The following is a 17,415-nucleotide window of genomic DNA, read 5'->3' as shown; positions in this document are numbered from 1 at the left end:
ACTCTGCTCATCACCCTCAAAATTATGAACCTAGGTGATGCGAAAACAATAGTCAATGGGTGTGCAACCCAGGTAAAAGTACATTAAGCCTGCAGGTAGATGGCAGTCTGGAGGTTCTGCTTTAACAGGTAAGGGCCCTTAAGGGGGATCTGTTTTTGTAGATATTAAGAACACTAGGGGCGCCTGGGTGGCGCAGTCGGTTAAGCGTCCGACTTCAGCCAGGTCACGATCTCGCGGTCCGTGAGTTCGAGCCCCGCGTCAGGCTCTGGGCTGATGGCTCAGAGCCTGGAGCCTGTTTCCGATTCTGTGTCTCCCTCTCTCTCTGCCCCTCCTCCGTTCATGCTCTGTCTCTCTCTGTCCCAAAAATAAATAAACGCTGAAAAAAAAAAAAAAAATTTAAGAACACTAACCATTTATGAGATTGATAGTAAGATTCTAGTATGCAATATTGTTCTGTCTAATGGGAGATTTAAAAAAAAGAATCTTTTTTCTATGCTTGCTAGTGAACGTAGGTGGTCATACTTTAAGAACATCTCATCTATTCATTCACCCATTCATTTTTTCATTCATCCATTGATGTAGCAGGAACTAAGGAAGCTGGGGATGTGAGGATTAAAACCAGCGCTCTGCTTTCAAAATTCAAGAGACAGACATATCAAGGAATAATTACAGCCCAGTGTGGCAGCTGGTCTCAGAGAGCATGTATAGAAAGTATGCAGGGACTTCAGGAGGGAGACACAGAGCAGAAAACAGGACTAGCGACGGAAGGAGAACCAGGAGTTCGCGGAGACAGGGAGGCACACAGGCAAGAACCCGGCTTATCCAGGTGGCAGCGACTGATCCCACGTGATCGCAGGGCAGAGAGGAGAGTGGGAAGGTCTGGTGAGTCTTTCTGCTGTTGCAAACTGGAAGTCACGGAAGGTTGGTTGACAGAGCCAGGGTGTGACCACAGTTGTGTCTGGAAGGGGATGCTGGCGGCAGCACCGGGTGACTGTGTGGTAGACCTTGCTGAGCCCTGCATTATGATCCTCTCCGAATTTTTACATTGCCTTTTATCTGAAATTTATGGGGACACTTAGTAACATGCGGGCATGCATTTTATTCTTCTCACACGTGTAGGAGTCTGTCCTCTGTATGAGTGGAGAATTATCTGTGCATGATCTCCTTCAGAGATTTGAGCAGATTTTAACAAGGTCTGTCAGCATTCTCTTGCCGTTAGGCACTTACAGTACACACAGGAAAAGGAATTTGACTTCTTGGAACTATCTAGAGGCTATCTGTGAGGAAGCACTAGAACTGTAACATGACAGGTAAAGGGTCTCCTGAACCTGGATGTGGAAAGGGACAGTGCAGCCCAACAGGAGGGTATGGAAATTGTGCTAGATTTAAAACTTTTGTACTGAAGACGGAAGTCTGGGAAAGTAGCTCACCTGTGGGTAATCCACTTTGAATAAAAGTACGAAATACCCAAATTTACAAATGGCTATTTTTGCTTTCCCAAAGGATCCATTAAATAGTAGAGTCCCAATTATACACGTAGAACTTTAATATACTTTCTGTGAGGCTTTACTGAGTTCAAAAGCCTTTCAGATTTATGATCTCACGTGATCCTTACAGCTCTGTGATTCTTTGGGGCTATCATTATGCTCCATGGAAGATGAGAAAACCGAGACCGAGAGAAATGACTTTGTAGCAAACTGACAGTTAAAGAAAAATCCAGACCTTCTGCCGTCCATGAGTCAGATGCCAAGACGCTTTTTCCTGACCACAGTTTTCTTCCACTCCCATCATGACTGCTGCCAACACCATCGTTAACCAGGGCATTTACCATGTACCAGCACTGGGACATTAGTTCATTCCACATAACATCTCTATGATATGAGTGTCACTTACACCCATTTTATAGAAGCAAAACTGAAGGATAGAGAGGTGAATGATCGATCTTGCTCAAGACCTTGCAATTTACAGGTGAAGGATGTAGGGCTCAGACCCAGCTCTGAAGCCTGACCTCGAAGCTCCAACTTAATGATTAGAGAATATTGCTTCTCTGCTCTTTCAGGTTTTTATGGAAATGAAGTTTAGCTACAGGATAGTATATTTAAAATGCAATACCTGGCTGACTATATTATCTTATATTTTCCCACACTGCTAATTAGGACATACGCTTTTGGAACATGTCACATAACTTGCTTTTGAACCAAGTCTCGTGAACCCCAAAGCATTGTGAAAAAGGCCACAAATCACATCAGAGAGAGTGATTTGGCTTCCACGTTGCTCTCTCCATCCCTCTTCCGTGCCCAGGAGTGAGGATGAACAGGACCCCCCAAATCCTGGGGGAGCACACCACTCACCTGTGTACATTCTCCATGGCGGCCACTTCAGCCAGCGCGGCGAGACTGAAGAACGCAGACACGGCTGGCATCTCCGGAGTGCTGCTCCGCGTCTCCGCGGCCTCAATGTTGTGTGAGCAGTCGTCACCGCAGCCGGACTCGGTCACTTTAGGGAGACTCCTCTGCAGTTGTTCCTTTGGTTTGTCATCTGTAACGACAGGGAAATTGATCACAGGAGGATCACCATGTTCTCTCCAGAGGAGGGACACAGAGAAAACTCTGTGCAGACCATGTGAAATGAGCTAATATTCTTTGTTCACTTTTGTCATCCATCGAATACCAAGGCTTTTATCAAGGATTTTCTGCTCCCAAGGTAACAAAACTCTTTTATTAAGCTCAGTTGCAACTATGGACAGTGCTATGCCCTGAAGCTAGGTGGAAGAGAAGCTGAGTTTTATTCAAGGTCAAAGAACAGGTCAGTCTCAGAGTGAGAGGGAAAAAGGGGCTTTGGCCAAAATAAAACCTATGGGACTTCTGCAAAGGGGCCTGTGGATGCTGTACAAAGCCCCTAAAACCCAAGTGAGCAAACGTTTCTGATGAAGCCGTAGGATGCCCTGCAATGGCAACTTGGACACTCGGTACGCTGTGACACCAACACTTAGGATCACCAGCACTGAACTAATCCCAGTGAGATCCCAAGTTGTTATTTGTGTTCTGAAGACCTACTGGAAAGATGACAAAGGGTCCCCTGGTATTTACAAAGAGGTGCTAAATGCTATGAAAATCTACCTGCAGGGAAGGAGTATACTCTCTAGATTACATGGCCATTATAAAGGAGGAGGAATCTTTATCATGGTTTTTAAAACATTTTAAAAATAGAAAGCAACTGATAAAGAACATAAATGTCCTATATTAGGACATGGCAGTACTATGTGCTTTTCTACATGAAGGTAATATTTTCTACGTTCTTCCACTCTTTCTGTAAGTGAAAATGAGGCTATAACAACTTATAAAATCAAAATCACAGGGGCACCTGGCTCAGTCAATTAAGCATCCGACTTCAGCTCAGGGGTTCCTGGGTTCGAGCCCCGTTTCAGGCTCTGTGCTGACAGCTCAGAGCCTGGAGCCTGCTTCAGATTCTGTGTCTTCCTCTCTCTCGGCCTCTTTCCCACTTGCTCTCTGTCTCTCTCTCTCAAAAATAAACAAACATTAAAAAAAAAAATCAAAATCACAGAACAGAACCCAGAGTGGAAAGGGAAGGGGCAACGGGCCTGCCTGACTAAATATCAGGAAAAATAGATTCTAGTCCTTATCTTCTACCTAAGTAGTCCACTGTATTCAAAAACCAAACCCTACGTCTCTGATCTTCATCTCTTACATAAATGGGGGTATTTAATGTGCTTTACTGCCCTAACAATCTGCATATGCTAAACACAAGAAAATGTGCACAAAACTCACTAATTGTCCTCCTATTCTATTTCAGCAATGAATCTTTATTTGCAATTACATTAACCTTAATCAGGTATTTTAAAATATCCCTCTCAAAAAATACTCATTTAAACATTTTTTTAGACATTTTATTAGTTTTTCATCACGATAACTGTACTCTTTACTCCCCATCACCTGTTTCATCCATCCCCCCACCCACCTCCCTCTGGTAACCATGAGTCTGTTCTCTAATAGTTAAGTCTGTTTCTTGGTTTGTCTTTCACTCTTGTTTTTCCTTTGCTCTAAACGTTTTTTTTTCTATTTATAGAATTCATTATGGACCTGTGTCCTTTTTCTGGAAACTGGATTAGGGAAGGGGAAGGGATAACTCAAAGCTGATGGAATGAGATGTTGGGGGTGCTGAAAGGCAGAAAAAAGGCAATAACAGCTAAGATCACTAATGACACCTCAAGATCTGAGGGGATTGCTCAGTGTCACTCTCTGACTCCATTCCTTAACTTGGGTCCCTCTGGCAATTCTGCTGCCATGGAGGCCATGAGAAACAGCAATAGACCACAGGCCATTACTGAACATGGAGAAACTCACAGTAAGTTCAGATCTAGTTCAAGATTAGCCCAGAGAACTCAAGATATCCAGGAGCATTCTCAGGCTCCCTCAGTGGTCTGAGTCAGCTTTAGAGGAAGGACTGGATGCTTTCTAAGACTCCTTAATCCATTGGTTGAAATATTTGATAATATGGTTTGTAGTGACTTAAACAATGAACCAGGACGAAACACTGATTCAGCTAGTATTTTTAAAAGTCTAGGATCTCTGGGAATTTACTTAATGAAGACTATTTTTGTGCATGCTGAGAAAGAGAAGGAGAAACACACAGTCCTAAAAATTACCTTTCTTTTCTAAGAATGCTTTTGGAAAAAGAGCTGTGATTTTAAAATGTGCACATTTTGTACATTTGGGAGTCTGTGGAAAACTAGCTCTCAAGGAGATCCAGAGAAAGAAAATGTTACTATGACCAAACCCACAGAACAGACCCCTTTTCCAATGAGGACCCATACTTGGCTTATCATCATTTGCTGGCCAATGGGGCCATGACAGTCACCGGCTTGCTCTGGTTATCTCTCATTTAAGGCTCCCTCTTCTTACCCAAAGTACCTCCTGCTGGTGACACCCGGCCATCTGCTGTCCTGACAAGGTGAGTGATCTTGGTTTTCCTTGCTTTTCTCTTTTGGCTGCCCACCAAGGGTTCTTGAGTTGTTGTTGGCTCTGGAGTGTTGGGAATGGATAGGGCATTTTTAACCTTATGAGCAGGCTCTGTGGTGTTTTTGTCTTCTGAAAATATGGCTGAAATAGGACAGACAGATCATATATGATTACACACAAAAACACAAGACATCAACATTGCTCTTGGAAAGAAACATTTCTCAATGTCCGAGCTATCTGAATGGAGAACCTAAGAGTTTTCAAAGTACTGATGAGAAAAAGAAATAAAACACTGCCCGTGATTTTCAACCAAAATACTTATTTATGTTTGCTTTGATAAATTAAGTACACAGGATTAAGATGCCCTCTCTCTCTTTTAACAGAATACTGAACCAAGAGGCCATCAGAACAACATTTTCTAAGAGTTTGGATCTCGCAGGTTGGTGGGAAAGATAGCATATGTGAATCTGAGTGAATTGTGTCCCAACAGACTGTAATTTCTACATGTGGTCGGGGTCCCTATTTGAGAGTCCTTTGGCCACCTAGTCTGGAGAAGATGATAAACAAGTTTCTCTTCTTCTGAGGACACTGAGATTAATTAAATATGTGCTTCTTTTTTATTTTTAAGTTTATTTATTTATTTTGAGGGAGAGAACGTGGGGGAGGAGTGGGGAGAGAATCCCAAGCAGGATCTGCACTGTCAGCGCAGAGCCTGACACGGGGCTCGATCTCACAAACCACGAGATCATGACCTGAGCCAAAATCAAAAGTCAGACGCTTAACTGACTGAGCCACTTGGGCTCCCCAGATATGTGCTTCTTAAATTCACAGTTATCATTGGGACATTTCCTTTCCATCACCGGGCTGGGCTGATCAGAAAAGAAACTGTGAGGCCTGACCTTCTTTTACCCATATAGAATGCTCAGGAAGGACGTGACAGACACTGGTGATGCTAGCATGTAATGAAACACTCTGTCACTGAATTCTAGAAGCAGGGAAAGTGCTCAGTGAGATAACTTAACGAAGTACCACAGGGCAGCAGGGCTCCTGGGAAGGTTTACTTTAGCTTCTCCAGATTCTAACTGTAATCCCAGTAAGTCACTCAGCAGCACACTCTTGTACCTAAGCGTCACTGTGTCAAGAGTGAGAAGCACACTTGCTCCCAGCTCGGCCAGGCTGGGGGTGCCTGTATCCCTTCTTATATCCTCATTTCTTCAGGAGTTCATTCTCCTCGCTCCCAGTTTAACAGTGAGACAAGTAGGGGCGCCTGGGTGGCTCAGTCAGTTAAGTGTCTGACCCTTGGTTTTGTGAGTTCAAGCCCTGTGTCAGACTCTGCACTAGTGGCACGGAGCCTGCTTGGGATTCTCTGTCTCCCTCTCTGACTTTCCTTCACTTGTGTGGTCTGTCTCTCTCAAAATAAATAAATAAACTAAAAAAATAAAATAAAAGACAAGTAAATGTAAATAGGAGTACAGCTTTTAAGAATATATACATGTAGTCCAGTTTAGCGATTGGAACTTTCTTTACTGTTTTTAAATTCCAGTGGTCTAAGGGCTTTTAAGCAGGGAAGGGAGGCATCTTTCCACTTTAAAGCCATCCAATCTCTTAAGACAGGCACAGAAACAGTTTCTGACAAAGAGGGGAGTGTGGCTCTGGAAGTCAAGGTCTGACATGACATGCTTGGTGCAAACTGAACTGGAGGAGAAAACTGAAGGTGCTGGTCAGCAGGTGGATCTGGAGGTAGACCTTGGAAATACAACAGTATGTAGGGCACAGGAGGGAAAGAAAGCTAAAAGAAGAGGAGGAGAGCAGAATGAGAATGATTCAGGATGTGAAAAAATGCACATGCTGGCATAAACACTTGCATAGGCTTCACTTAACAATTTTCATCTAGGTCTTTAATGAGGTTAGGTACATCCCGGAGAAAGGAGAGCTATGAATTTGTAAGATCTTTGCCCTCAAGAGATTGATTCCAGGTTTCCCACTCCAAAACAAGTGGGAAATCATTTTAATTACATCAAAATAAAGGATATAAGGCAGAAATCATACTATGATTTGTGGCTTGGCCTTACCTCAATATAGCATAATAGATGGCTATGTGGGGAACTGGCTTAAGATAATAGTTATTAACAAGAAACTATTTGGCATTGCTCCCAAATATCTTTTCAAGCAAGTAATCAAAAATTAGGAAAAAGGCTCCTTTTACATTATAGATCTGTACCCAGGAAACAGTCTTGGTGTATTTATACTTTGATATTTAGCTTACCATAGGCCAGTGCTGTTATGTATCTTAAGATTTTTTTTTTTTTTTTTTAGTTTAAACTTCAATAAAAGCTGCCAGCAAAATAAAACATAATTTGGTTAGAATGCTCCAAGGAAGAAATATTCCACGACTCTTCATTAGCCTTGAAATTCAAAGCCTCCTATAGGTATAAAGAAGCTACAATCTGAGTTTACAATGAGCATAAATAGCCTCTATTAGATATTCACAAGCTTCAAACTTTATCTAGTTTCTTATCCAGATCCATCAGTTGTCCCTTCCAGTTAGAGGGGGGAATGTTAATCACCCCTCCAGTATGATCACAACATTATAGACGGCCCTTCCAGAAAAAGCACTAACCTCTTCCCTCTTCTCCTTCCTAGGAAAATCTAGAACTTGTGGAAATAAGGATGTAGCAGGGTTACAAAGATGAAGGGTGAATTACATCAGAAGAACTGCTTACAGAAAGAAGGAATCCAGGAGGTCAAAGAAAAGACCAAGTGGTTTAGGAAAAGATGAGCTAATTTCTACACAAAGACCTGGATTCTACTCTTGATTTTTTAATTTATTAACTGCAGAACCATGGGTCTCAGTTTCTTCATGTACAGATGGAGGTTGGTCTAGATGAGCTCTAAAGGATCCATCAGCCCCAAATTTCTTTTCATGTGCTACCCAGAATCAGGGGCTTAGGCAGCCTCCAGCCAGCTCCAGAATCTTAAGGTGAGGGATAAGTACACCCTTGATAAGGACAGTTAGTTCTCTTGCTTGTGGTAAACCTTCAAATGGTTTCATTTCTTTTCAGTAGTTGCTCCATTTCCTATATATTCCAGATGAATTGGTAAAAACACAGTAAGAAGCCAAGGGGATGGCTACAAAGGGATTGCAAAAGGGAGGTAGAGTAAGGCCTAAAAGCAGACTGGGACCTGGGGAAACTCAGAAACCAGCAGACAAGATGCCGGGGGCATTGAAGGGAGACTGGCCAAGAGACACAAACAATCAAAGTCCCAGAGGTTGGTGTACTAGGACACAGAAAAGGAGTGAATCAGGTTGCAGGCCAACTGGAAGAGGCAAAATGTGAGAATACACCTAAGATTCTCAAAAATCCCCAAAAAGGAGGCAATGTCACCTTTCTAGATATTGTCTCCTCTAAACTTAATGCCAGACCAGGAAGCAATCATGGGGCCTGCAGATCATCCACATTTGAAGAGGTAGGTGATGAGATCTTGTTAGAATTTGGAAAAGGGAATAAGGGTGAGTCTGCCCCATGTTTTGACCCACGAGCTACCTATCCGCAAAACATCCTGTGCTGTCTGGAGGCCAGGACCAATGATACCCTTCAGGGTCAGCACTCAGAAAGAACCCTATCCTAAGAAGAAGAATTGGGGAAGGCAGGTAAGGCTAAGTCAAAGAAGTGGTTGTGTGGGACACGACAGTACATCTGAGCCCAGCAACGTTAGCAAAGCAAAGGAAGGCCTGGTGGTGAGAGACAGGAAATGGAAAAAGCTCAGAGAGAAAAACAGCCTGAAGCTGAGCACCAAGGAACAGCAAGCCAGTTCCTTTTTTGTCCTTTCTGCCAGACTAATGGAAATGTGAGAAAAGAAAGGCTTTTGTCCTCTAAAAACAAATTAGTCATTTCTCTTTCGGCTTGTAATTGAACACACAAACCTACCCAAGCACTGCAAAGCAAGTCCACAGGGCTAGTTTTTACACTCCACGATAATCATTAACATACTTGGAGCGTATCATCTGAGAGAGATAATGTGAGCTCACTCCTGGAGCAACATGAGGAATGTGGCAATAAGAGACTGTCTTGTTTTCCAAACTCTGCTCCCAAAATGTGGGGTAAATTTTTTGAGATAGCAGCACTGTGCTTGTACTGAACCTCAGGAGTCCACCAGAGTGCTCCAGAGTCATGAATTCACATTCCAACGAGGGGGATCACACTTGCATTGAAATTATTATAGCCAAATCTGGAATCTCACTGCCTTTGGTTGGCCTCCCTTGAGTTGAAAATGTAGTCAGATGCTGAATGGAACACAGAAAAAAGAATCAAATGAATGAGCCTTATCTAAGATCCCAGGAGACCTTGCTGGAGTTACATAGCAACTCTTTTGAACTTGAGAAAAGAGATCAAGGTTCGTCTGAGTGTTGTGGATCATGTTTGAAAATTTAACTCTAAATACTTTTTCTCCTCTGTAATCATACTCATATACTGCAAAGGGAACTAATCTTGAGATTTTTAGTCTAAGGTTCGAGTTGTTTTATTTTCTTCCTTTTAAGATGCCATTTATAATAGCATCATCTGAGCCAAATGAGGGGCTCAGGTATGCCTGAAAATCCCAAACTGTAAGCTGCCAATGTACTTTAGTGGAAAGAGTGCTGGTTTCTTCCTTTTCCGCTTATGTTGGTCAGGCTTCATTTCTTTATCACGTATTTGGGGCTAATAAGCCCTCCTGAATTCACTGGGTCTCCTGCCAAGATTAGTTTTAGAAAAACTATTGTGAAAGCCCTCCGGAAACTATAAAGTAGTATTAAGTATTAATTATCATCATCATTATTATGACAGTTAGAAACCTCCAGCTTAAGCATGAGCATTGGACACCATAACTTGGTAGAAAGATAAACACAGTGGCAGATACAAGTCACCCTGGTTTATCTGAAAAGTTAACCTTTAATTCTAGGCTGATAGGCAATCTTTTTTTATGATCTGCAAAAGTTTCAAGAAATGGCTTGGTGATTTTGAATTTTAAAAGCATAGGGGAAAATGCTTAAAACAGATTATAGGCTTAGCATTTAAACGGCAGATGTGATTTCTAAGCACCTAAAGATTTCTGATATTTTGGGGAAAAAATGAATTTTGGGAAAAAAGTTATACTCAGCATGATGCCAAGAAAGCATAGTAAACTTTAAGTCATCCCCTCTGAACCAAAGTCTGGAACAGCTCACAGCTGCGTGCCCTCAGTTGAATGAACTAGTATAGGCATCAGCTATGAACAACTCCTGTCTAACCTCTGCCTAGGATGGCCAACATGTATTAAAATTCTCCCAATTAACAGTTTCATCTTACGTCCTTATGTATTTGTACTCTCCCAAGGTAAAGTTTTAACAAGCAATGGTATGACCATAGGTGAAAGAGGATGAAGTAAAGGGCCTAGATAATTCACAAAGTACACAGTCACCACCTGAACAAGGAAATACAGGGGAAGGTATGAAAATAAATAGCCAAAAAAGGTCACTTTAAATTACTGGTAATTTCTGATACACAAACGGATTCCTTTTTTCCTGGCCACATAAAATGAATATGCACTCCATGCCAAGCAATTTTCAGTGCATATTCTTCCAAGTTTATGATGTATTCATATACATTAATGATAAATATAATAGCACCAATAATAGCTCTATTCCCACTAAACCCTTGGGACTGCCTAGAAGACTGAAATTGACTTACTTTTCTGCCCCCTATAGGGCAGAATTAGGGCTGCAGAATAAGGTAACTTTCATCAACCCACTTCATACCATGGTAATAATGCAAGGAGGAGTGGGGAAAGGACATCTGAGGTTGATGTATTACTACCCCTCATCATTCACCCCAGCCCTAAACACACGCATCACACACACACTTGGTACCCATACGGAGAGTGAACCTAGTGAGGTTAAACACAATTTGTCCTGCTGAAAACTGCTCAGTAGTGGCAGATCTAAGACTAACACCCAGGTCTCCTGATTCCAATCTGATTCATTCTTTCTACCACAATGCACGTGCTATGATACCATGTTCTACATGAGACACGGTTTCATTCTTTAAAAAAGAAAACATTTAGAACAGTATCATTCCAAGTAAAGAGTAATATGGCCTTAAGTGCCTCTTAGACTTCTTTGACTGTTCCTCAGTGCCTTACATTTACCAAGTGTGAGCAGAATATATCTTTAAAATACACAAGAGCTAATATATATCACATTTTGGATGTTAGCATTTAATGCTGAGACCAGCACAACAATTCACATTTGACTGTGCCAGCTAAGAGCACAAACAATACTCTGGAGAGGTGGTGAATGTGAGGTAACAGGTCAGAGAACAGATACACTGCTGGCAGTTTTTGTAAAAGTGCAAGGACATAAAAGCAGACATCTGGCTCATGTGAGCTGTGCCTACCGAATACAAACAATTTCATGTTTGTTATAAACCCAAGTTTGAATATTTTTGAGAAATATCTTTAACATATGAGTGTTTTTGATAAATGACTTGGGCCAATTGTGCATTTTTTTTTTCAACGTTTTTTTTTTATTTATTTTTGGGACAGAGAGAGACACAGCATGAACGGGGGAGGGGCAGAGAGAGAGGGAGACACAGAATCGGAAACAGGCTCCAGGCTCTGAGCCATCAGCCCAGAGCCTGACGCGGGGCTCGAACTCACGGACCGCGAGATCGTGACCTGGCTGAAGTCGGTCGCTTAACCGACTGCGCCACCCAGGCGCCCCAAATGTGCATTTTAATTCTCTTCTCTCTTTCAGGATACAAATGAGAATGTATCTAGGAATCAAGAGATGTGGACTTCTTCATTAAGTTCCCCTTTCTGGTCATAAGTAAATCAAAGAGGTTGGACTTAACGAGCTTTAAGATTGCTTCTAGGTTTTAAATGAAGCGACTCCTGATTAAGCGCTACCAAAACGTTCAGCTCCTTAAAAATGGCTACAATGGAAAAAAAAAAAAAGAGGAATCAATGGGAAGAAGAGGACAGCTACCTACACATCACAGAAATGAGTACTCACCAGAGGGTTCAATATTTAACAGAAATTAGGTACACATCACAAGTAAATAGGGCTGTGGGAAATTTTGAAGTAAAATCTGCACCTAGGAACTGTAACGTTATGTTAATCAACATGGAACTTTCCTTGGCTATCCATAAGCCTCTGGAGCATTCATTAGAACATATTTAGGGGTACTGAGAGGTGGGCTGGGCAAAGTTCAGGACAGGAACACTGCTGACATGCCCACGTCCAGCCAACCAGGAAAACCTATGCTGGCTCTATTCTGACTCCTGTAAGCACCTGCCTGCAACATGAATGCAATATTGAATATATTTAATTATGGGAAACTCTAATTTCTGGTGAATGTGGTTCAAAGTTTTAAGTGCCCCCCTTGACAAATTAAGCTCCACAGGACACACTGCCTGACCCTTAGCAGGGTCAAAAATCTGTCAGTTGATTTGAAAATTTAAAACAACACAATTATGAGCCCTCAGGTATAGTGCTGTTGGCTGAGCCTATATAAATTATGCCTTTTTAAACCTTTCCAAAACAGACTACCCGAAATGATACAAAGGGTATTGCTTCTTTTACCTTCTGTAGGGTGAATGGCATCCAAGAAGAGTTGCTTGTTTGACCATTTATCCCCACTTCCTAAAAACAACGAGAGAAAGAAAGTGAAACTCTATTCCCAGGATAGACACATACACTATAAAAATAAGACTACACTTAAGAGCTTATATAGGACACATTATCACACAAATGAAGCAGAGTTTTATTTTAACTATTTAATTTTCAAAATGACATTTGCCAACTAAAATAATCAGGCTATACAGGAAATGGATTAAAAATAAACAAATTCGCCTTTTATGAAATCACACTGCTGGATAATTTCTATGACTTTAACAAAGATAACTGAAGATCAGTTCAAAGGGAATGATAAAAGCCAACATTTTTACCTGAAAAGTGATGTTTCTCTACTGGAAGCAGAGAAAAAAACAGTAACGTACAAAACTAAGAGGCTAGAGTGGAGGTGAAAATAAAACCCAAATTAAGTAAAAGGTTACACATAGGAACACGGAGGCACATATGTCTACACATGGAAGACAGGTGCATTTTAAGCCTCATTCCAGAAACATAAAAGGCTTCACAAGTGGCCATGCAAGTAGAATGCAAATGGGCATCGGATGAGTAGGCTCATAGTCACGAAAGTAACATGCAGGGCGATGCTAAAGAAAGCCTAACTTCCAGGCCACGTGGCTGTACTGAACCAGATGGCAACATTTGTCTTTTGTGTGAAAGAATAGGAGTCCTGAACTATGAGAAGGCAGAAATCTTCAGATGAGCCTTGAAGAGGTTCAAGGGCCCATCAAAATCATAACAATAAGATAGATGCTCAGAGTGAAGAGATGGTGGAGGGCAATGCGTCTCTAGTGCCCTCTGGAAATAAGTTATGTGACTGAAGGGGGTGGGAAGAGTCTGGCAAACGAAGTAATATAGATTGGAAAAAGATAGGTTACGACTTAGGAGTGGAATCCTCCTAGATAAGAATCCTCAAGGGTCAGAGAGAGTACAGAAATGGTGGCACTTTCATATGAATAGGGAACTCTTAAGGTTTCAGGAGATAGGAAAACGTGGTCCTGCTTTGATGGCTGCCAAACATGAGAAAAACAAGAAAAGTCAAAGAAAATAAGTGGATAAGAGCTCAAGAAGACTAAGTTACAAAATGCACCAAATACGGATGAAAACAAAGCAATTTTAGGATTCATATGGAACGCTGAAAATAGAGACATTACGGGATTTGAGTAGGAACCCAAGTGAAGGAGATCTCTCTTTGCAATTAGCTGTGGAGTCTAGAAATAATGAATATGCCTGCATTAGGAGCCGATGACACTGAAGCAAGCCAAGGGGAGGAAAAGGCAAAGGTGGTGCACAGAAGCGTTACTCAAAGATGGTTCACAATGGAGGTGGCCAAGAAACCTTGATGGAGGATGGAAGGCACCAATACCTTTTTCCGGAACATTAGGCTTCTCCTTTTTGTGCTTATATTTGCTGACAATTTTGTGGAATAAGTTCTTTTTCTGAGACTGGAAAGGACCTACAGACAATATTAATATAAATATATTTTAAATTCACAATGTTTCATAAAACAATACTGTGTGTTCCTCAACAATTACACCCTCCTCCCACCTATGGTAGAAGCAAACTGAGTCACAAGAAAGGTCATCTTGCATATTTTTCTTTACTCATAACTAGTGCTCAACACCCTTCCTTAGGCTTATTTAAAACCCGGTGAAATTTTCCTTAGCAATATATTGGGCAGAAGCCCCTAGTAGCGCTGGGACTCCTTAAGCAGAAACTGCAGATTTAGTGACTAGAGACAGACTACAACCCATAATAGCACAGTAGTTGTACTCTTCAATAAAGATTTAGATTCCTAAATCTAAATATCATGAAGGAAAGGATGGCAGGGGCCATTTCTTCTCTTCTTAGAAACTGGTTTTCATAGTAAGAACAGCAATTTAGGACAATAATTGGCCTGTTAGCATCAGATAGCTTTCTAGCCTTTTCTGTGGTTATTTTAGGGAGAAAACCTGCTTTAAAGATAGAGAAATATTTGCCAAAAAAAAAAAAAAAAAAAAAAATCAGGGCGGGGAGGGGAGTCTCAGATTGTATCTTTGTTTTCTTAAAGAAAACAGAACTAAGATTTTCAATCACCAATCGGAAATGTCAACGGCAGCACTGACCTCCCCAAAGCAGGTTTCTTTCTATACCCTCTGCATATTCCTATGTGAAACGGACTCAAATCATTTTACATAACTTCTGTTTGCTCATCTGTAAATGGGGATAACGATAGTGCCTAACTCAAAGAGCTGATGTGAGGATTTAAAAAGTTGGAGACTCTATAAGCTGCCCCTGTTGCACCTACCCACCTGCCAATATCTGCACCCACACATGCTGCCCTCCTGCCAAAGGCAAACTATCTACACTCCTGCCTAAAGTATACAACATGCTGGCTTTTATGTTTGCACATATCTGCAACTGTCGCCAATTTTAGATCATTTTTACTACCTCAAAAAATCAATCCCATATCCTGTAGCTACCTATCACCCTTCCCTATTTCTGCATTCCCTCTACCTCTAAGCAACCACTAATCCACTTTCTGTCTCTAAAGATCTGCCTATTCTGGTAACCTCATATAAATGAATCATGTAATATGGTCTTTTGTGTCTGGATTCTTTCACTTGGTATAATGTTTGCAAGGTTCACCCATGTCGTAGCATGCATCAGCATTTCACTCCTTTTTAAGATTGAATAGGACTCCACTGTGTGGATTATACTACATTTTGTTTATTCACTCATCAGTTGATAGATATTTGGCTTGTTTCCACCTTTTGGCTGTTATAAATAATCCTGTTACGAATATTCACATATAAGCTTTAGTGTGGACATGTGTGTTCATTTCTCTTGGACACAGAATACCTAACCAGTGGAATTGCTAGGTGATATGGTAACTCTATGTTTATAAACCTTTGGAGGAACTGCCAGGCCCTTTAACATCCTTACCAACACATTGTTATCTGTCTTTGATTATGACCATCATAAGGATGTATTTCTCTCACTGTAGTTTTGATGTTCATTTCCCTAATGACTAATGATGTCAAGCATCTTTTCCTGGGCTCACTGGCCATTTGCATACCTTCTTTAGAGAAATGTCTATTCTGATAATTTGCCCATTTTTCAACTGAATTTTCTTTCTTCTTGCTGACGCATACAGTTCTTTATATATTCTAGATAAAAGTCCTTTATCAGATATGTGATTTGCAAATATTTTCTCCCATTCTGTGGATTTTCTTTTCACTTTCTTATTAGTGTCCTATGAAGCATAAAAGTTTAAAATTTTGAAAAAGTCCAATTTATTCACTTTGTATGTGGTTATTCAGTTCTCCTAGTTCCATTTTGAAAAGACGATTCCTTTCCCCCTTTGAACAGTTTTGGCTTCCTCACTGAAAAACTGATGACCAATGATGTACAGGTTGATTTCTGGGCCCTCAATTCTATTCCACTAACCTATATAACTATGTTAGCACCATGCTGAATTGTCTACTGGTTTTTGTAGCCAGTTTTGAAACTGAAAAAATTTTGGCTATTCTGAATTCCTCGCAATTCCACATTAATTTTAGAATCTCTTATCAGTATCTACAAAATTAAACTGACATTCTAACAGGGGTTGGGTTGAATCTGTGTATCAATTTGAAAGAGTGTTTCCATCTTAATAATATTAAGTCATCTAATCCATGAACATGGGATGTTTTTCCATTTATTTGTCTTTCAACAATATTTTGTAGTTTTCAATTTGTTGTACTTCTTTTGTTAAATTTATTCCTATGTACTTTATTCTTTTTGATGTTACTGTAGATGGAATTGTTTCTCCAATATTTTTAGATTGTTCATTGAAAATGTATAGAAATACAACTGATTTTTGTATAATGATCTTGTACTCTGCAACCCTGGTGAACTCATTCATTCATAAGCTATGGTAGTTTTCTAGGGAAATCCTTAGGTTTTCTATATATATCATGTCATCTGTGAACAGAAAGAGTTTTACTTCTTCCTTTCCACAATACAGAAGCCTTTTGTTTTCTTTTTCTTGCCTAAGTGCCCTGGCTAAAACCTCAATTATGATGTTGAACAGAAGTGCTGAGAATGGACATTCTTGACTTGTTCCCTACTTTAGGGGGAAGCATTCAGTCTTTCATTATTAAATATGCTGTTTTGGGATTTTTTTTTTTTTTAATTTTTTTTTTTTTCAACGTTTATTTATTTTTGGGACAGAGAGAGACAGAGCATGAACGGGGGAGGGGCAGAGAGAGAGGGAGACACAGAATCGGAAACAGGCTCCAGGCTCTGAGCCATCAGCCCAGAGCCCGACGCGGGGCTCGAACTCCCGGACCGTGAGATGGTGACCTGGCTGAAGTCGGACGCTCAACCGACTGCGCCACCCAGGTGCCCCTGTTTTGGGATTTTTATAGGTGTTCTTTAGCAGGTTGAGAAACTTTCTATTCTCAGTTTGTTGAGTATTCTCATTAAATGTGTTGGATTTTGTCAAATGCTTTTTTTCTACATCTATCAAGATGATCACATGGGTTTTTTGTTGTTCTATTGATATAGTATATTACATTAATTGATTTTTGAATATGAAACCAACATTGCATTCTGCAAGTAAAATCCCATTTGGTAATGGTGTATAATTCTTATTAGATGTTGCTGGATTTGGTTTGCTACTATTTTGTTAAGGATTTTTATGTCCATTATTTTAAGAGATAGGATCTTGCAGTTTCTCTTTCTCGTGATATCTTTGTCTAGTTTTGAGATTAGGGTGATGCTGGCCTCATAGAATGAATTAGGAAGTGTTCCCTCTTCTAATTT

At 40.7% G+C, this 17,415-nt stretch overlaps 1 protein-coding gene across 15 annotated transcripts in view; it reads right to left on the bottom strand.

Annotated features, from left to right (window-relative positions):
* The window catches only part of BBX (BBX high mobility group box domain containing), a 289,196-nt gene that overhangs the window by 10,826 nt on the left and 260,955 nt on the right, over positions 1–17,415 (bottom strand). For 11 of the 15 annotated variants that reach the window (XM_045501896.1, XM_045501903.1, XM_045501902.1 and 8 more), the window contains 4 exons: positions 13,994–14,083; positions 12,580–12,639; positions 4,923–5,120; positions 2,352–2,538 (listed from right to left, as the gene is read on the bottom strand). In XM_045501896.1, coding sequence (XP_045357852.1) covers positions 2,352–2,538; positions 4,923–5,120; positions 12,580–12,639; positions 13,994–14,083 — 535 coding nt within the window. The remainder of the gene's footprint in view (positions 1–2,351; positions 2,539–4,922; positions 5,121–12,579; positions 12,640–13,993; positions 14,084–17,415) is intronic. The other 4 variants (XM_045501910.1, XM_045501911.1, XM_045501908.1 and 1 more) reach the window with 3 other exon arrangements.

This window comes from Leopardus geoffroyi, chromosome C2, assembly GCF_018350155.1.
Source record: "Leopardus geoffroyi isolate Oge1 chromosome C2, O.geoffroyi_Oge1_pat1.0, whole genome shotgun sequence".
NCBI lineage: Eukaryota > Metazoa > Chordata > Mammalia > Carnivora > Felidae > Leopardus > Leopardus geoffroyi.
This window is presented reverse-complemented; position numbering and strand designations above follow the sequence as displayed.